This window comes from Rhipicephalus microplus, chromosome 4 (genome assembly GCF_043290135.1).
Source record: "Rhipicephalus microplus isolate Deutch F79 chromosome 4, USDA_Rmic, whole genome shotgun sequence".
Lineage (NCBI taxonomy): Eukaryota > Metazoa > Arthropoda > Arachnida > Ixodida > Ixodidae > Rhipicephalus > Rhipicephalus microplus.
In genome coordinates this window covers 182,819,973-182,840,530 of record NC_134703.1, presented here as the reverse complement: position 1 = coordinate 182,840,530, position 20,558 = coordinate 182,819,973, and the positions used below count along the sequence as shown (strand labels likewise).

The following is a 20,558-nucleotide window of genomic DNA, read 5'->3' as shown; positions in this document are numbered from 1 at the left end:
AAGAATGGGTACGGCTGGCGGCCGATTGATACTGAACCTGCCGACTCCATGCTCTCCTGTTTGTAGTTGTCCACTACGAAGCCAGGGGGAATAACCTTTAGCAGTACTTCATTCAGTATGGCGGCGTAGAATGTTACGCTCACTCCCATGCTCGCCAGTTCCTTCTGACTGAGTTGAACCTCGTCTTACAAGTTCCTGAAGGCCACCACGTCGCCCAACGACCAATTAGGGTTCAGTGTGCGGAGCCGTTTTAGGTGTTTCTGCTCAATCCACTTTGCATTTCCAAATCGCTGTTGCAGTATAGTTACAGAGAGAATAACTTTACTGGACGAAATATAGAATTAACTCGGGGTGGACAAGATGGCGTCAAGTTCGCTCGTAGAGACTGACAACGTCGTTATTTTCCCTGTCCTCTTCGTCGTTCCCGTCCGCCCGTTACATGACTTTTGCGGTGGCTCGAGCACTGACCCGATTCAAATCAGGAGGCACCAGGGTGATATGGCTTCAGTCGCGTAACATGAAATATGTCAGTGTGAGGGCAAATGATGGCGGGGTCCGTTAGGGTGATTTTGTAAGTGAACTTAGGTACTTAATGTAAGATGCGGTAGGGACCTGAATAGCGTGGAAGTAACTTCTCCGAAAGTCCTAGGTGGCGTGAGGGGGACCAAAGAAGAACGAGATTGCCGAGTGTGAAGTAAACATCTGACGGTGGGCGTCATATACGCTCTTCTTGGTGTCCGGAAGTCAAGGAGTCGCCGTCGACCACCTTGGCGTGCCGCTGGGCCTTCATTATTACATCCCGAGCGTAGTCAGATGTGTCGTTTAGTCCGGTCGGCAGAAGCGTGCTGGAGGGTAGCGTAGGGCCACGGCCGAACAGAAAAAAAAGAAAGCCCAACAATGTCGTGTCTAGACGAATCAAACGCGAATGTTACAAACGGTAACGTGGTGTCCCAGTCACGGTGATCGGTGGAGCTATTTAGGGAGAACTTGTCGGTGAGAGTGCAATTGAGGCTGTTCATTACAACACTTGTTTCAATGCAGAAAATCAATGGATAAAATAATCTTTATTTGTTGCAAAATATATAAACGCATTGGGGTTATTATATACAGAAGGAGGTCCCTCTTTTGCGCATACATTCGCCATCGTGTATCACGAAAAACAAGAATAATGCCGCAGTACAAAACAAAGACATACAAATAATATACATCTAAAGTGACGTAGACAATTCTCGCGAAAATATTTCGGCTGTATGAAATATATTTTATTTGCATATATTCAACAGGACATCGCTACGTAATGCCGAATAGCTACCGAATGCTAATGTTGACGATGATGCGCAAAAGTTCATTGGGATGCCGCTGACACTATAGTTGATGATGGTGATGCTAATGATGATCTACTCCACGCCGAATCAGTTTCATTTTGTCCTTTCTCCGCAAACTCAATAAATAACTGCTCCAGGGTGGTATCTGAAGCGAGAACTCGTTCGAAACCGATCACTTTCTCCAAAGTTTCAAGTTTGCGAAAAATGATGCTCCACGGAAGCTTTTCCCTGGTCCGGATCTGGATTTGTTCCTGCAAAAACAAAAATAACAACAAATACTGCAAGACAAAGACAAAGAAGCAGTAAAATAAGTATATTTGTTTATTTTAAAATATCATTCAGCTCGCCAGGAGTCATCAAGTAGGAAATGAGCATTTTGCGTAACATAAGTAGGTAAACATAGCAAGCTTTTGAACAATGACAAAGTAACACTTGCTATACCATATTTCAAACGTAAAATGACAATACAGTCTTATATGCAACAACTGCAGGTTCTTTCTCGGTGACTAGCAGCTTATCACTCAAACAAAATAGCATGGCATAAACAAGCAAACATTAATATCACGCTGTCCCTGAGATCATTTGCCTACCAAACGCGATACGACATTGCATTAGCGATAGCATTCAGATATTTAGTGATATTTCGCAGGACATTTCACTCTTGGTACGAACACGGAGCAGCGTTACGGACCCTTGCTCGGCACCAACTCACACTGTGCAGCTTCGCAGCAATGCCACAGTGGCATTGTCTAATATCCTTTAAAGTGCTCGACCAAGTTTGATTAGTTGCGAGGCATGCCTATCAGAGGGCAGATAGGAATTGAGCTCGCTGCAACAGTGTCGCAGGAATGCACGCTTCTCTCACTGCATTTCGGAGCAATTTTGCTCGTCAGATGTGAGTGATTGTTCCTTTCTCTGTCAGAATCCTTGTTAATTGTAACGTCCTTGCAAACTGCTCAGGACTGCTTTGGTGTATGAAGTTTAACACCACAAAGCGTATCTGCACACAGTAGAGACGTTGCAGCAGATTGCATAACATTGGCTTATGAGCAAGTTCATGAGCCGTGGTGTTTTGATGATGCGGCGCACGAATGGATACACATGCAGGAAGAACGCAAACAAAAGTGCTGTACTGACACTGATTATTTATTTTCGAATCACCCGGCCTAATTACGAGAGCCCGTAGTTGCACAATGACAGTGATGAAGAGTACAAGTAGTAATAATATATTAAATGCGAAGCATTTCTTAGCGAAATTCGGGGACTTTGAGCGTATCTATCTATCTATCTGTCTATCTATCCATCTATCTATTTATCTATATATTAAGCCGCCTACGACTTTTAGCTCTCCTGGCCATTTCGATAATGGTATCGATACCGAACTTGGTATGGCATAACATCACTGTATGAAGAACATATTTGACTAGTCAAAGCATTGAAATCATGACATGTACGTTATGAATACATGATTTACATTTCATGGTCCTGCAGCCCGTGTGGTGGTTTCGTTCACATGGCATGTTGCAAAACTGGTATGGTATACATGAACGACTGGCGAAAGACAGATGAGACAGACGCTAACATGAAAATCGTGACGTTCGTGTCATGTAACAACATGACTACATGCCACGCTCATGATGAGCTCGCGGCTGTTTCTCTAACGCCAAATGTACCAAATTTGGTACTACGGGACGTGAATGGATGACGCAGTATGTGACTGTTGCTAATATAATGAACACGAGGTGCATGTCATTTGGGAACAAGACTACGTGCCACGGTCAAGGCGCCAATACATTTTGACATGATGCGGCGTGCGTGCTCACAGGCGCTCATTTCGCGGCGTCACGCAGGCGTTGCCACGCCAGGCACCGGTCCTGCCATATACTTGCAGGCGCGCGCTGTGCTGCATTGCTTTGATGCATGCGCGTTTCAGTGCGTCCGGCGTCCCTCCTTCACAGAATAAGGGAAACGCAGTGTTGTCGCGGTATCGTATCGACATAGAGTATTGTTAGTCTATGGCATCAGCGCGAAATGCAGCATGTCGCATTTCGCACCGGTTTCAGTCGGCCCACTCCGACGGACGATGGTCGTGCTTGGCGTCAGACTATACAGTGATCGCGTTTTGCTAACGTAGCGTCACTGTGCCCAGCGTACGTGCGCGTCAACGCTACGTTGGAGTATACCGGGCCCTTCATGATGCGCTCGTGTCCGTTTCGCTAGCTCCACATATACCAAGTTTGGCGCTCTATGATGCCAGTGAATCACGAAATATATGACTTGTGCTGTGATAATCTTGACACGCATTTCATGCAAGAACATGAAAACATACCACGCTAACAGCGTGCTCGCGACCGTTTCGCTAGCTCCACATATACTAAATTTGGTATCACTAGTCGTGAATAGATGACAAAGGTAAACGACACATCCAAACATAATAATCATGACACGGTAATCACATACAGCTTCATTTATCTCCACCTCGTTACGTTGTGGTGATTTTGAAGTGACATATCCAAATTTGTGATTCATGCTTCACATATCATGAATTGCCACTGTACGTGGGATCTGCCAAATTTAATTATTAATAATAATATTCGTAATATCAATTATATTATTAGCAGAAGATTCTTAATATATGTGGTGCTGATAAGAAGTTCCAGAAAGCAACAGTATGTGCTTATCTACTAAGCTTTTGCAAGTTTTCTAAAAGAAAGAAAGCGAGGGGGCTACTGTCACAATAATCTTTTTACTTATCCATTTCAATGACCTTGGTTATTTCTTTCGTTTTCTTGTTGCATTCCTTGCCCACATCTTCCGTACTGTTTAGAGTTCGAGCACAGTGACAATCTCTACAATGTAAGGCCAAGTGACGTGGCCTGACGTCACACGCACGCTTAACAAAACTCAACCATGACGTGACGTCACGTCATAGTTGAGTTTCAATAAGCGTGGGTTTAGGCACCTGCCTGTCGGAACAATCAATCAATGATCTTTATTGCACTGATATTTTATACAAAATAAGCACAAACTGTATGGTCCCATAGCCAAAGGCTACTGCGGGTCCCATTGAAAGTATACATTAGTCAAACTGTAATAGTTCTAATTAAAAAAACAGAAGTAAACAATTCAAATTTGGTATACAAAAAGTAATGTTTATCTGCTAACAACAGTCACTTAAATTCAATTGGACAAAGAAAAAATGGAAAGTACATAACTTGTAGTAAACACAAATGTTTGGTGATTAGTGGCGTACAGAACTGAGAATGATACTTGTAGTTGCAATATTAATAGTAGTTCTCTTATATGGCTTAATATACAAAACAAGTGTATTGAAACATCTTTAAAAAAACATCTTTCAAAGAAAAGACTAAACACATAAAGGGCAATATATATACATAATAAAAAATTACAACATAAAGTATCAGTCAACTCAAGCAGAGAAAATTATTTCAAAGTAGTATTTTTTCAATGATCTGGAAAAGTTCTTTGTATTCTTTATATAACGCGGTATGTCATTCCAAACTTTCGCTCCGGTATATTGTAGTAGACGTTTGCTATAGGCGTTTTTATGGGCGGTATATTGAAGTTGTTAAAAGTTTGGTTCCTCGTTTGGCGTCGGGGAATACACAGTAATGAAATTGGGAATGATTCATTGTTTCTAACGACACTGTCAATACATGTAGACCTCATTACAACTGAAAGGAATTTTGTGGACCAACTCTTCCGAACATGCGAGGTAGGGGTTGTGGTGTTTCATTTAACACATTTGCATGTGCTTCCTAGCATTATTCGCCTTTCTGCACGGGGCAGAAAGTCGCACTGGTGTCATGAACAGTGCGTCAACACAAGCTCTCCGGTGTATCATTCGCAGATTGTGCCTATTGGCGTCCAAATTATGTATCACCACCGTTCTCTGCTGGTTTCTGCTTGCAGCAGCATTTGTTTTCTTCTTTTTTTGCAACTATTTTACGACTGAAACTAAGCGCTCGCGTTTGTGTTCTTTCTCTTCCTCTCTCGGTGTGTGTGTGTGTTGTGTGTGCGTGTCATTTCGTTCACTAATTTATCAAAATATCACTGCAGAAGATGGATGTTGGTAATTTCGGCCAGATTTGCTTATACATTAGTGCAAGTTTGGGCTATTTATTGCATAATCACACTCGCAAGTTTTCCTCTTTTATATTGAAAATATTTCTGAGCGAACTTCGGCGACTCCGATTGTTTCTTTTTACTTATCTATCTAGCCACCTGTCACAGGTCCCGTTAATAAGGGAGGCGATCACCGGGCTAATTCCAAGGGCCGAAGTATCGGCCCCCCGAACCGCACCACGAAAGCGTGTACAATTTAGAAGTGGTTCTTTTTGGCGCGCCAGCGGACGCCGGCTGTGGCCCAAAGAACAAGTCAGAGCCGAGAGTTGATAATCAAAACAAAATTATATTCTCAATAATGGCAGATCAAAAACAACACACAAGTATGCACACTCCACAATAGTTGAGTACAATATGTCTCCAATCAATCAACGTACTACACAGTACAATCAGCCACACTCGAAACAACGGACACAGACAACAATACACTCTACAATGCAGTCGCATGCATTGAACAACCAAGACACAAAGACTAAAGAGGTAGAAAACCTATTCAGTCCAAAGTTCTTGGAACAAAAGTTTGGATGATACTCTTCCGAGATGCACTCACTCAAAGTCCAACATTGTTGTCGTTCCGCTGCCCCCGAAGTTTCTCTTCCAGGAAACCTCGCCGAAGGTTCTCTTCCAGGAAACCTCGCCGAAGGTTCTCTTCCAGGAAACCTCGCGTCTTCAATTGGCCTCTCTCCAAACTTCAAACTTCTTCACCGAAAACACGTCCGCTTCACACACGCAGCTGTTGCCACGCGTCTTCGTTCGATAGCGGTAAACACACACTCTTGCCTGTAGCTCTAGTCGTCACCCCTCAGGTGGAAATCATCTTATTCTCCTGCTTTGTCTCTACGGACAAAACCTTCGCCGACTACACGGCGGAATCCCTACGCGCTCTGGTGCGAACTTCCGTCTTCTCCCGCTTTGTCCCTACGGACAAAACCTTCGCCGACTACACGGCGGAATCCCTACGCGCTCTTGCGCTAACTTCCGTCTTCTCCTGATCTCTCGTCTCGGCTGGTCGATTAAATACCTTCCGTGCGAGATTCCAGAAGGTTCTCATCATTTCGTCGGCGCGATGCGCAGCGAAGGCTGGGGGGAAGGTCCAGACGATACGAGGGCCGTCCGCGTCGGATGACTCAACCCGGCAGTACCACGCCTCTTTCCTTCTAGAAATTTCGAGTGCTTGCTCGGTCGCCGATGTGGGGTGAGGATGTTCGTTCGATGTGGGGTGAGGAGGCGAGCCCACGCTGCCGAGGGAGAAAGTCGCGCGCATGGGAGTCTTGGATTGTTTGTTTTCTTTTCTCTTTTTTTTTATCGTAGACCTCGTGGCGTCACTCCGGCGTTTCGTCGCGAGGAGTTGGCGGCGCGCTCTTTTTGAGCACTCGTTCTGTGGCACTGCCCCCCACTTTAAGAATATTATCTCATAATATTCCAAACCACGCGAACGAGCGCGAACAGTCACCACACACTCTCACAGACTGTAACACAATCCGTCGCTCATGACACTTCAGATTCACAATAGATCACTCAATACAACTGTACATTGTAATTCAATTCAACAACACATGAAATATAGCCGCAGGTACATGAATGCAACACTCCATCCCATATTCCAAACAATACAAACGTACAAAGTTCTGTCTTTACAACAATTATACAACACTATACATCACATCATCGCACAGAACACTTTGACTCGCTCGACATACACTTGTGACACAGGATAACAAGAACATTAACACAACATATGTCACTCAGCCCTGCCAAACACATTCCGATTCCACCTCAGTGCCTATCCTGTGTATTTCGAGCTGCGCTTGCGTCCTTTCTTGCGGTGCTCGCTTGATCTCTTCTTGTTTTTCCTCATTCTTTTTCGGCAAGCCGTTTCCAACGACGGGGTCTGAGACAGCGTCTCAGCCATCGTTGTCACTTCCGACACTGCTAACGGGTCATGACGCTGAACCGATCCTGCCCGGTTATTCACCTGCTTGTTCACGTCCCGACATTTGGCCTGGCTGGCCGACTCCGTCACCTTTACACTGTCGGTCGGTTGAGGCCGTGCCGACGTAAGTCCAGCTGCCAAGCACGTGAACTCATTCAGCACGATCATCTTCTCATTCGCGGTCTCTTGCACCGCGCCTTCACCTTGGGCTCTAGTGAGATCCGTCACGGGATGCTCCTCTACGGTATCTCGTGGTCGCTGGGTTGGCGAGGGCTCTATCTTAGGGTCTTCTCCCAAACATTCCGGATCATTCAGTCCTCGCGCCCCGTCGATGTTTCCGATGACCAGGTCGTACAGGGGGGTCGTCATGCATAAAGCGGTAACCTTCCCGCTGAAGTACGGGGTTTCAACCCCAATTACTGCTTCGGGAAGCATCCGAATCGTACGGTCAATTAGGCAAACCGGTTTCATTTTGCCTGTTAACTCACTTTCCCGTACCAGATTTCTCCGCACGATAACAGTGGAGCTCCCGGTATCTCTTAACACCGTAATCTTTTTGTCCGCAACTTTTCCAGGCAGCGTTGGCATTCCCTTCGAATTACCGGTTGGCTGTTTTGCCATTACCGCACCCACAATAGGAATTTTCTCCCCATTTTTCAACTCTACGAATCCATCTGTGATGGCATTATTACCAGAATTCGGTGCCGCTTGCACACAGGATACCTGGTGAGTTTGACTGGCTCCGTTACGACATGCGTCTGCTTTGTGCCCAGTCTGACCACATTTGAAACATTTTACTACCGTAGGGCTCGTAAAGTTAGTACGACAGTTGCTCGCGCGATGACCCACTCGGTTACACAGAAAATATCGTGAAACGCTCTCCGGTACACGCTTCTTTTCTTCGGGAACCGATTTCTTCGAATCTTCAGGACACTCCTTCTTGACCCTGGCCAAATTAGTTCCACCTTGCGCTTCCAAGAATTGATCAGCCAATTCGAGCATGCCTTCAAGTGACTCAGCCTTCCTCTCTTTCAAGTACAGCGACAGGCTTGGGTGGCAACTAGTAAGAAATTGTTCTCTAATTAGGAGCTCTCTAAGCTCATCATACTCCTGCGATGTCCCTGAAAGTTCAATCCATCTGTCGAAATAATGGCAGAGTCGGGCGGCATACTGCGTAGCCGTCTCACCATCAGCTGGCTTTCCTGTCCGAAATCTGTCCCGGAATCCTTCTACGGTAAATATAAATCGCTTCAGCAAAGCAACTTTCACCTTTGCATAGTTGGCGGCATCGGTCGGCGTCAGCCTACCGTACACACTGAGTGCTTCACCACTCAAGCAAGTACTCAAAGCAGTTGCCCATTGATGTTCTGGCCAATTCTGTCTCCTCGCAATCGTCTCAAATCGGTGAAGGTACGCGTCAAGGTCGTCCTTCCTTTCATCAAACGCCACGAGCAGCTTGCTTGGGTTCAAGCGGAAGCCGTGGTGCTCCCGTTCGCTGCTTGCAACTCTAGCTTGGACCAGAGTTTCACTTAGCTGTTGCAAACGGAGCCGCTCGAGTTCTATCTCGTGCTGTCGCTGCCGTTCTCTTTCCTCTCTTTCTTCTTTCGCCTTCTCAGCTGCCAGTCTTTCTCTCTCCAGCTCAAAATTCAATTGCAGCTCTCTTTCTTCTTTCAGCTGTCGCTCCTTTGCTTCTCTTTCTTCCCTCGCCCTTTCAGCTGCCAACTTTTCTCTCTCCAGTTCCAATTTCAATTGCTGCTCTCTTTCTTCTTTCGCTTTCTCAGCTGCCAACCTCTCTCGCTCCAACTCAGCTGCTTTTTCTTCCTTGGCCCTCTCAGCTGCCAACCTCTCTCTCTCCAACTGAGCTGCTTTTTCTTCCTTGGCTCTCTCAGCTGCAAACCTATCTCTCTCCACCGCCTCTTTCTCCTTCTGTCTTACCCACTTCCGTAGTTCGGCGCCAAAAAGACCCATCTTCTCACCAAGAGCAACTAACTTTTCGAGATCCATGGTGTCTCGCAAATAAAGCCTAGCCGCGTGTAAAAAGTATCTGCCTAAATCGGCCTATCGGAACACTCTCCTGCACTCTTTATGGAGAACACCGAGCAACACACAGAATCGTTCCGATAGAACTATCAACAACTCGAGGCTTTTTCTCACTACTTTGGACACACTGTGCACCGAAAGGTCCTGTCGCGGACGCCAGAATAATTGTCACAGGTCCCGTTAATTAGGGAGGCGATCGCCGGGCTAATTCCAAGGGCCGAAGTATCGGCCCCCCGAACCGCACCACGGAAGCGTGGACAATTTAGAAGTGGTCTTTTTTGGCGCGCCAGCGGAAGCCGGCTGTGGCCCAAAGAACAAGTCAGAGCCGAGAGTTGATAATCAAAACAAAATTATATTCTCAACAATGGCAGATTGAAAACAATACACAAGTATGCACACTCCACAATAGATGAGTACAATATGTCTCCAATCAATCAACGTAATACACAGTACAAACAGCCACACTCGAAACAACGGACACAGACAACAATACACACTGCAATGCAGTCGCATGCATTGAACAACCAAGACATTTAAAGACTAAAGAGATAGAAAACTTATTCAGTCCAAAGTTCTTGGAACAAAAGTCTGGATGATACTCTTCAGAGAATCACTCACTCAAAGTCCAACGTTGTTGTCGTTCCGCTGAGCCCGAAGTTTCTCTTCCAGGAAACCTCGCGTCTTCAATTGGCCTCTCTCCAAACTTCAAACTTCTCCGACGGAAACACGTCGGCTTCACACACGCAGCTGTTGCCACGCATCTTCGCTCGATAGCGGCAAACACACACTCTTGCCTGAAGCTCGATTCGTCACCCCTCAGGTGGAAATCATCTTCTTCTCCTGCTTTGTCTCTACGGACAAAACCTTCGCCGACTACACGGCGGAATCCCTACGCGCTCTGGTGCTAACTTCCGTCTTCTCCCGCTTTGTCCCTACGGACAAAACCTTCGCCGACTACACGGCGGAATCCCTACGCGCTCTTGCGCTAACTTCCGTCTTCTCCTGATCTCTCGTCTCGGCTGGTCGATTAAATACCTTCCGCGCGAGATTCCAGAAGGTTCTCATCATTTCGTCAGCGCGATGCGCAGCGAAGGCTGGGGGGAAGGTCGAGAGGATACGAGGGCCGTCCGCGTCGGATGACTCAACCCGGCATTACCACGCCTCTTTCCTTCTAGAAATTTCGAGCGCTTGCTCGGCCGCCGATGTAGGGTGAGGAGGTTCGTCGGCGAGCCCACGCTGCCGAGGGAGAGAGTCGCACGCCCGGGAGTCTTTGAGTGTTCGTTTTCTTTTCTCTTTTTTTATCGTAGACCTCACGGCGTCACTCCGGCGTTTCGTCGCGAGGAGTTGGCGGCGCGCTCTTTGAGCGCTTGTTCTGTGACGCCACCTACGACTTTAAGCACTCCTGACTATTGCGATAATGGCATCAATACCAAAATTGGTATGGCATAATATGACTGTCTGACGAGCATAAGTGACTAGTCACAACATGAAAATTGTAACATGTATGCTATGAATGCCATGTTTTTATATCTTTCTCTTGCTGCTCTTGCGGTTGTCTCATTCACATGACATGTTGCTAAACTGGTGAGGTATGACATGACTGCTTGGCGAACACAAGCAACAGACCCTAACATGAAAATATGACTTGTCATATAACAACATGGCTACATGCCACACTCGTGATGCTCTCACAGCCGTTTGTAAGCTTCGCGTATACCAAATTTGGTGTTACAGGATGTTAATGAATGACGAAGGTATGTGACTCGTACAAACATGATAACTATGAGAGGCGTTTCATATAACAACATGAATATATGCCACGCTCTTGACGCGCTCGCGGCCATTTCGCTAGCTTCACATAAAACAAATTCAGTAATACGTGACGCGAAGGAACGACATAGGTGAATGACACGTCTAAACATGACAATCATAATATGCGTATCGTGTAACAACATGGCTACATGCCACACTGATCATGCGCTTGCGGCCGTTCCGCTAGCTTCACATATGCCAAATTTGGTGTTACTTCACGTGAATGAATGGTGAAGATGGCTGGTGCAAACATGATAATCATGAGGTGTGTTTCATTTAAGAACAGGACCATGCCACGCTCATGCTGCCGTCCAGGCCGTTTCACTAGCTCTACATATAGACGAAGGTAAATGATGTGTCAAAAAATGACAATCATGATATGTGTGTTATGCAAAGCATGACTTCATAGTACGCTCATATCGTGCTCATGGCCGGTTCAGTAGTTTCACATATATCAAATTTGGTAATACGAGACGTGCGGAGATTGTAAATGAAAGGATCAATCGTGATAATCATGATGTGTGTGTCACGTATAACATGACTATATGCTACGCTCATAGTACGCTCGCGGTTGTTTCTCTTGCTTCACAAATACCAATTTCGGTGTTACCTGACGTCAATAGATGACGGAGGTCAAAGACTGGTGCAAAACTGATAATCATGAGACTTGTGTCATGTAACAACATAACGACATACCACGATCATGATGGCTCATGGCCGTTTCACGAGCTCCACATATAACAAATTTCGCCTGACTTGACTTGACGATGAAAGTAAATTAACTGTTTAAACATGACAATGATTTTTCCATTGACCTATATATGTGGCTCATGTTAAACATGGCTACATTCTACGCTCCTAGCGTGCTCGTGGCTGTTTAGCTAGCTCCACATACACCAAATTTGGTATGAGGTGACGTGTATAAATGATGAATGTAAATGACACGCCCAAACATGATAATCATGACATGGAAGTAATGTACGGCGTAATGTATCTCCGCCTCGTCACGCTGTGCTAATTTCAAAGTGACATATCAAGGTTCCTCAATCGTGCTTCGCATATAATTGATTCCCACTGTACGTGAGATCCCATAAATTTTAAATGCGAAGCATTCCTCAGTGAACTTCGCTGACTTTGAGCGTATCCATCTATCTATCAGCCGCCTACGACTTTGAGCTCTCCTGGCTGTTTCAATAATGCTCTCGATATCAAAATTGGTTTGGCAAAACATGGCTGTATGGCGAGCATAAGTGACTAGTCATAAAATAAAAATCTGGACATGTAAGTAATAAATGTTATGCTTTATACTTCATGGACTTGCTGCTCTTGTGGTGGTTTCGTTCACTAGACATGTTGCGAAACTAGTACGGTATGACATGACTGCATGGCGAACACAAGCGACAGAGCCTAATGTGAAAATTATGACATGCGTGTAATGTAACAACATTAGTATATGCCACACTCATGATGCTCTCGCGGCCGTTTCGCTGGCTTCACATATACCAAGTTTGGTATTATGGGACGTGAATAAATGACAAAGGTATGTGGCTTGTGCAAACATAATAATCATGTAATACGTGTCATGTAAAAACATGACTAGATGCCACGCTCATGATGCACTCGCGGCCGTTTCACTAGCCTCGTATTTACAAATGTTGGTATTACGTCCCGTAAATGAATGGTGAAGGCGCGTGTCTGATGCAAACATGATAATCATGGCATAAGTGTCATGTAAAACTGGAATACATGCTACGCTTGTAGCACGCTCGCGGCCGTTTCACTAGCTCCCCGTATACCATCTTTGGTATCACGGGACGTTATTAGATTACGAAGGTAAATGGCACGTCCAAACATAATAATCATGACCTGAAAGTCATGTACAGCATGATGCATCTCTGCCTCGTAGCATTGTGCTGATTTTAAGGTGAAATGTTAAGCTTCCTCATTCTTGCTTCTCATATCATCGATTCCCACTGTACGTGGCATCTGCCATTATTTTTCAGCACGTGAACCTAGGCAAAAAACACAAGGTAGACAGGATAAGCTCTCCCTGTTTACCCTGTTCTTCATTTTCTATGTTCGCGCGCTGAAATCAAAACTATCAATTTCTGCATTTCTAGCGGGAGGTGGTGTTAAGCAACCTTCTTACATGCTGGAACCTCACGTCCACGAAACCTCTGCCAAACAGGTTGAATTTAGCTCGCAGCGGTCTGAATATTCGTTGACGGTATTTATGAAGAATTATTACGAAGCGTCCAAACTTGTCAGATAGTCATCTCAAAAAAGTTTGTCGGCCACAGAGTATCAATGATTACTCTGCTAGGTGGTTTTCGCCCTGACTAAAGGTGCGTTATTTCGGTAGCAGTTTCTGCAATATCTATGCACGTTGAAAACACAGGTTGGTCGCGATTCCTGAAGCCCTTTAAAACTGCATCCCTCAATCTCTTAACGCGTCTTTTTCAAATAAAACCGTAGCTGCTCCTAATATGTTATTTACAGCCGGGTTTTATCAGCCCAAGATCGTTATCCTATCTTTGTTCGCTAAATGACATTACATATTTCACTTTCGCTCTTCCTTTCTCTCTTTTCATTTGGACACTCTGACCCCGCCACTCGATCCCACCTGCTACATATTCTTTTCTCATGCAAGAAGTCATACTTCTCCGCAGTGCACGTAGACTGGCAATGACACTCTGCATTGATCACGAGTTTTCTTCAGCATCGTAGAAGTTTTTGTCGGATCTAACCCTTCACAGCTTCAAATTTTTCTTTTCTATCCGCCAGAAAGGGCCCATTGAAACTTCACGAACAGCCAAGTCATCAGAATATTCCTGGACTTTCCAGGTCACATTGAATCTAGAAGACTTCTACATCATCTCGCCGTTCATCACATGCGCCTTTGAACGCCTTAACACATGTGGGTGATCATTCTTCTTTACACAGCATTTACTAGAGCATACACTGCCTTAAAGAATTCGTCATCCCTTCAGGTGTAGCCTGTAACCTCAACAGATGGCGTCTGAAAACGGCTTCAAAGCGGTTGTACCTAATATTGTCACTAGATTGACACACTAGTTACTGCTGGTGACGCTGCTACAAGATTGCTATGTGCGTTGTTTGACAAGAACAAGGGCTGAATTCTTTTTAATACCTTAATACACAACCATAGTTCTGAAAGCCCACTCATGAGTATAGGCTCAAGCTGGCTCACTTAGACTCCCATTGAGCCGTGAGTCCTAGTCTGAGTTAGTCTACGTGAAAAATAATTTTGCGACTTTGGTACGAGAGAGCTCCTAGAGTAAAATATACTTCATGAGGAAGACTTTAACATTTTTCGCCCATGTATGGTCCTATGTACTTGTCATGAGTAAGCGGGCGCGATGTGTATGGCGGGCGCAGCAATGTGGCGCTGGTGTTTGGAGTCGAAGAAAAGCTGAGGGCACACGAACCGAGCCGTGGTGGAAATCACAGAGGATGAACTGGCACTGTGCTGTGAAGCTTCGAACTGCGAAGGTCAGGAAGGCTAGCGTCACTTCAGTGACGAAAGCAGTAGCAGCCCGGTACTGAAGGATGTCGGCGTAAGAGGCACGCGAAGTGGCCGTTGACCTCGGAAGTCCTGATTGCTGCCATAGATGACATATATTATTCAGAAAATCACTCCGCCTCAACATCACAATATATTTACCTAAATTTGACACATATATCCGCTGATTTATTGCCTTCCAAAGCTCACGAAGTCAATTTGATACGTAGGCTCTTATGTTCACATCTTTCATGATATGATTGTCTGGCAGTGTACGAGTACTTTCATGGATATTTATTTGCAGGTGTACGACTGTTACATTGCAGTGGGTGTTATAGCAACGTGCAGGTTCTTAGTTAATGGGTGTCCGAGCCGTCGCCCCAGACTCCCACGAAAAGACGAGGCCGTTTGTACGCCACACTTTATACACACGAAAAACGAACACACATAACATGGACAGGCTATTTAAAGAATCCTTCACTGTCTCTGTGAACTATCAAAGTCCTAAACTAACCGTCCCTCCTTTTTAACATGGACACAAGACATGAGGTCGGTCTCACCGAGGTTCGTTGCTACGTCTTGAGCTGGCTCGCGTTGTCCGCACGGTCAACCAGGCGACTAGTTGATGGGTAGGCTCCGCCCCCGCAGCCACGTCGCGGCTGGACACATCTGCTGGAGCTCGTGCCCGTAGCCCGACAGCTCCGCGTTGCTCGCCCGGTAGACGAGGCGGCAACTTGAAGGGTATACGCACCACCACCGACCACGTACAGGCCGGACACCTCCGCTGGAACTCGTGCCCGTAGCCCGACAGCTCCGCGTTGCTCGCCCGGTAGACGAGGTGGACCAGTTGGCGCGGTAGACCAGGCACTACCACCGGCCGCGTCCCGGCCGGACACCTCTGCTGGAACTCGTGCCCGTAGCCCGACAGCTCCGCGTGTCCTCAAGCACAGGATGCCTTGAAGCCGCAGCACGTCAGCGACGCACGGCCGTGGCAGGTAGAACGTGGCAGGTAGGCCGGGCTCGACTGTTACTAGGCTCGGGTCCGGAACCCAACGGCCGAGTCGAGAGCCCCGTCTTCCTCGTTCCTTCTCGTACCTTCGCCGCCACGCTACTCAGCGCTCGTGCTACCTTCGTCGTTGTCTGCTTCAAGCGCGCACTTTGTATGGCGCGCACTTTGAAGGGCGCGCACTTTGAAGCTTCGCGCACGACACATATCACAAAAGCCCCCCCTTAAATGAGTTTTTTCTTTCTTTTTTTTTAAAAAAAAAAAAAAAAAACTGCTGACACGTGCGCGGTCTGTAAACCCCTTCACTGTATATGTCCTCTGTATAGTTCACATGTCGAGGTCCAATATTTACTAAATACACAAGAACACCGTTAAATACACTGACATACTTTGAGTGTCCAACACCCAATATCACAGTGCTTGAAGTCCGAACTCTTGGCTCACAATCTACTCATGAAGTCCGCACCGGTATTCTCCGACCCTTTTATATGCTGAATGCTAAATGAGTATTCTTGCAATGCCAGGCTCCACCTCAGGACCCTACTGTTCAAGTGTTTGGCTCGGGCTAAGTACTGTAGAGGTTGGTGATCTGTTTGTACAACAAACTGGTTCCCATACAAAAAAATGTGAAACCTCTGTACCGCCCATACCAATGCCAAACACTCCCTCTCTATGGTAGAGTAATTCTTTTCCCGGGGCAGCAACTGGCGGCTTGCATAAGATACAGGGTGTAACAATCCGTCATGTTCCTGCAAGGGCTCTTCTGGTAGTGGATCCTCACCCCAGCCATAAGACACCGCAGGATACTTCTCTGGATCACTACCATTATGCTTGTAAGAGCTCATAAATGTATCTTCAGGGGAGGTAGAAGCAGCATGCTCCTCCAAGTGCTCTTTGTCCTCGTCTAGTTTTCCCAAGGCTATGTTTTTGCAGTCACCTCCAGCATTGGCCTCGACATTCTCTCCAAAGTCAGGAGCTGGTTCTTTCTTGGTCTTCTTTTTCCTCTTCCTGATCTTGTTTGCCATCTTGACTTTGTTTCCAGCACAACTCCATTCGCGCAAGGTTTCTTCGAGTCCATTTTCTGAGATTGCAGTAGGACAACCGTGCTCCGGGGACAAAAAAGAAAAAGACTTATGTCCTAAAAGTGATCAAAGTCATCCCATGAACAATCATCAGTAGTAGTGTTGCCCATATCCCACGAGTGGCGGCCCAATTCAACAGTCGGTTGGCCCACCTCGACTGTGTGGCAGCCCGCGTCTGCTGTGTGGCGGCCTGCGTCAGCTGTGTGGCGGCCTGCGTCAGCTGTGTGGGGGCCCGAGCCAGCTGTGTGGCGGCCCGAGCCAGCTGTGTGGCGGCCCGCACCAGCTGTGTGGCGGCCCGCGCCAGCTGTGTGACGGCCCGTGACAGCTGTATAGCGGCCTGTGTCGGCTGTGTGACGGCCCATCTCACCAGTGCGGCGGCCTCGATCTGTGCCACCTTGGTTGTAATGACGGGGCCGGCCCCCACCACCATATCCACCCCGGCTGCCGCCACGGTCTGGCCCTCCATAGCGCGAGTCATCCGAACGACGACCGCGGCCGCCACGAGGGTAGTTGCCTGAACGAGGGCCACCAGGTGACTGGCCAGTGTTGTTGCCATGATAGCTATTGGTGTACACTTTCGGAGAACGGCCATCTGAGGCACGATTATAGCCACCACCTCCCTCAAACCTTCTTCCCCTGTTCTCTTCTTTCATGGTATCATGTGAATAATACTGACTCTTGTAAACTGGACTGGATGTGACTGATTGATGGTAACCAGAATCATGGAAGTTGGAGCTTGCAATTGAAGACAATGACAGTCTCCGAGATGTATATGGGTCCCTCACATGAACCACTTGGCCAAAATTCTTGATTTCCTTTTCAATCTTCTCTTTGGTGTAAACAAACCTTGCTGTTTTGCTCAGCTCTTCATCATATTTACGTTCGACTACAAAATGCTTAATGTCATCTCGCAGTTCAGCCAAGCTCTGCTCAGAGAGTGAGGGTGCAGTATCACTACGTTCCTTCAGCTCAGCAGCCAACTTCTGCCGCTGCTCCAATACAAAACGAGCATCATTTTTCACTTTTTCCAATTCCTCCTCTACTAGAACCTGACGGTCATTCAAGACTTTATGGACTTCCGAGAAAGCAGCTTTAACTGCTTTTTCAGCTTTTGTGAGTTGTTCTTCCAGAAGAACTTGCACCCTTTGGAGTGCTACAGTCTGGCGAGAAAGATCCTTCAAGGATTTCTCAAGGCACGTCTTCTTTGGGATGGTGGTAGTACTGGAAGGAAGAGAGTTTGCTTCATGACCGTCGGTGCGTTTGATATCCGGGCTACTTTTGGAACGGCCACTGTTATGCATTGGTCTATTGCTGCTTTTAGTTTCAAACTCGCCAAAATCTTCTGGTTTATCGTCATCCTCCTGCGCAATCTTGAAGATTCGTTGGTTGATATTCAAAGCGGTTGCTTTCACCGAATCCAACGAAGTACTTGATTTCTTGACTACGCTGATCATTGGTCTCTCGTAGCGATCGGCTTTCATCACCCCTAATCTCTCCTTGACGCTTTTAGACTTCGTCTTCCTTTCCGACAGTCCCTCGCTCCACCTGCTATCTGGATCATTGGGATCACGGGATCCTGGCACGTTTCCCACGATGACGTCATACAATGGGGAAGTCATGCATTTAACGATCACCGTGCCAGAAAAATAGGGCGAAAATATCTCCACTTTTGCTTCGGGAACTTTTATTCTGCTCCCATCGGCTAAAAATACTGTCGTCATAGCTCCTGTCAGCACTTCGTCGGGCACGAGGGAACGTCGCACAACCGTCGTGTTACTTCCTGTATCCCGAAGAACAGAGACAGGCTTATCAAATAGGAGACCCTGGAGAACTGGCATCTGATATTTCGTTGCCATTTGTTGCGTGTTTACTGCCCCCGACACATTATTCTCGGACCCGCCGCCGGATGCGTTATCATTGTCTTTAGAGTTCTCTTCGGACAATATACATGAAGCCTTTTTATACGTGGCGGGTTTCTTGGTGCAAACTTGGGTATCGTGTCCTGCCCTACGACAATGCCCACAGTAAGGTTGCTTCGTCCGAGCGCGACAATCTGAGGCTTTATGGCCGATTTTGTTGCAAACAAAACATTGCACTGAAGTTTTTGAGGTCGTGCTCCCACTTTTCACAGCCATGCCGTTTTCAGCCTTTTCTCGGAAAACAAGCAGGTTAGACTGTCGCTGTGCCTCTGAAAACTGATCTGCCGCTTCAGCCATTTCTTCAAGTCTACGGCAATTCTTTTCACGCAAAAAGAGCGCCACTCGATCATGACACTTACTGATGAACTGTTCAGCTACAATCAGGTCACGAACTGACGCGTATTCTTTGTCTACTTTCGACATTTCCACCCATCGGTCGAAAAAACTCATTAATCGTGCAGCGTACTGCCGGCCGGTTTCTCCCTCTTGAGGCTTACTGTGCCGGAACTTCTCACGGTACCCTTCCGCTGTGAAGCGAAATCGCTGAAATAGAGCCAGTTTCACTTTCTCGTAATCAAGTGCATCTTCAGGGGATAGGCGACCAAACACTTTTAGCGCTTCTCCGCTTAGGCACAAACTCAGAGCCGTGGCCCACTTGTCTCTAGGCCACTCTTGTCCTGTCGCGGACGCCAGTGTTACATTGCAGGGGGTGTTATAGCAACGTGCAGGTTCTTAGTTAATGGGTGTCCGAGCCGTCGCCCCAGACTCCCACGAAAAGACGAGGCCGTTTGTACGCCACACTTTATACACACGAAAAACGAACACACATAACATGGACAGGCTATTTAAAGAATCCTTCACTGTCTCTGTGAACTATCAAAGTCCTAAACTAACCGTCCCTCCTTTTTAACATGGACACAAGACATGAGGTCGGTCTCACCGAGGTTCGTTGCTACGTCTTGAGCTGGCTCGCGTTGTCCGCACGGTCAACCAGGCGACTAGTTGATGGGTAGGCTCCGCCCCCGCAGCCACGTCGCGGCTGGACACATCTGCTGGAGCTCGTGCCCGTAGCCCGACAGCTCCGCGTTGCTCGCCCGGTAGACGAGGCGGCAACTTGAAGGGTATACGCACCACCACCGACCACGTACAGGCCGGACACCTCCGCTGGAACTCGTGCCCGTAGCCCGACAGCTCCGCGTTGCTCGCCCGGTAGACGAGGTGGACCAGTTGGCGCGGTAGACCAGGCACTACCACCGGCCGCGTCCCGGCCGGACACCTCTGCTGGAACTCGTGCCCGTAGCCCGACAGCTCCGCGTGTCCTCAAGCACAGGATGCCTTGAAGCCGCAGCACGTCAGCGACGCACGGCCGTGGCAGGTAGAACGTGGCAGGTAGGCCGGGCTCGACTGTTACTAGGCTCGGGTCCGGAACCCAACGGCCGAGTCGAGAGCCCCGTCTTCCTCGTTCCTTCTCGTACCTTCGCCGCCACGCTACTCAGCGCTCGTGCTACCTTCGTCGTTGTCTGCTTCAAGCGCGCACTTTGTATGGCGCGCACTTTGAAGGGCGCGCACTTTGAAGCTTCGCGCACGACACATATCACAACGACACTGATCTCAGCGAATTTCTGGACTAAGAAGAAGGCATAATTTTAACAGGAAGCTGAAAGTTGAAAGCAGTGCAGCTGGAGCCGCCAGAACCACCAACGCTACATGCGCCTGTGACTGCTGACGTAGTGTAATACATACATTCCAAGAGCAATGAGATGAACCTAAAG

At 47.2% G+C, this 20,558-nt stretch overlaps 2 protein-coding genes across 2 annotated transcripts in view; both read right to left on the bottom strand.

The window, feature by feature from the left end:
* Positions 1-1,345: 1,345 nt before the first annotated feature.
* The window catches only part of LOC142814454 (ABC transporter A family member 11-like), a 31,567-nt gene continuing 12,354 nt past the window's right edge, over positions 1,346-20,558 (bottom strand). Inside the window, exon 2 of the mRNA XM_075893216.1 lies at positions 1,346-1,576. Within this exon, the coding sequence (XP_075749331.1) occupies positions 1,346-1,576 (231 nt within the window). The remainder of the gene's footprint in view (positions 1,577-20,558) is intronic.
* LOC119172567 (uncharacterized) lies at positions 16,885-18,227 on the bottom strand. Its single transcript, XM_037423725.2, has one exon. It carries the CDS (start codon positions 18,166-18,168, stop codon positions 16,924-16,926), a length of 1,245 nt encoding a protein of 414 aa, XP_037279622.1. The 5' UTR covers positions 18,169-18,227; the 3' UTR covers positions 16,885-16,923.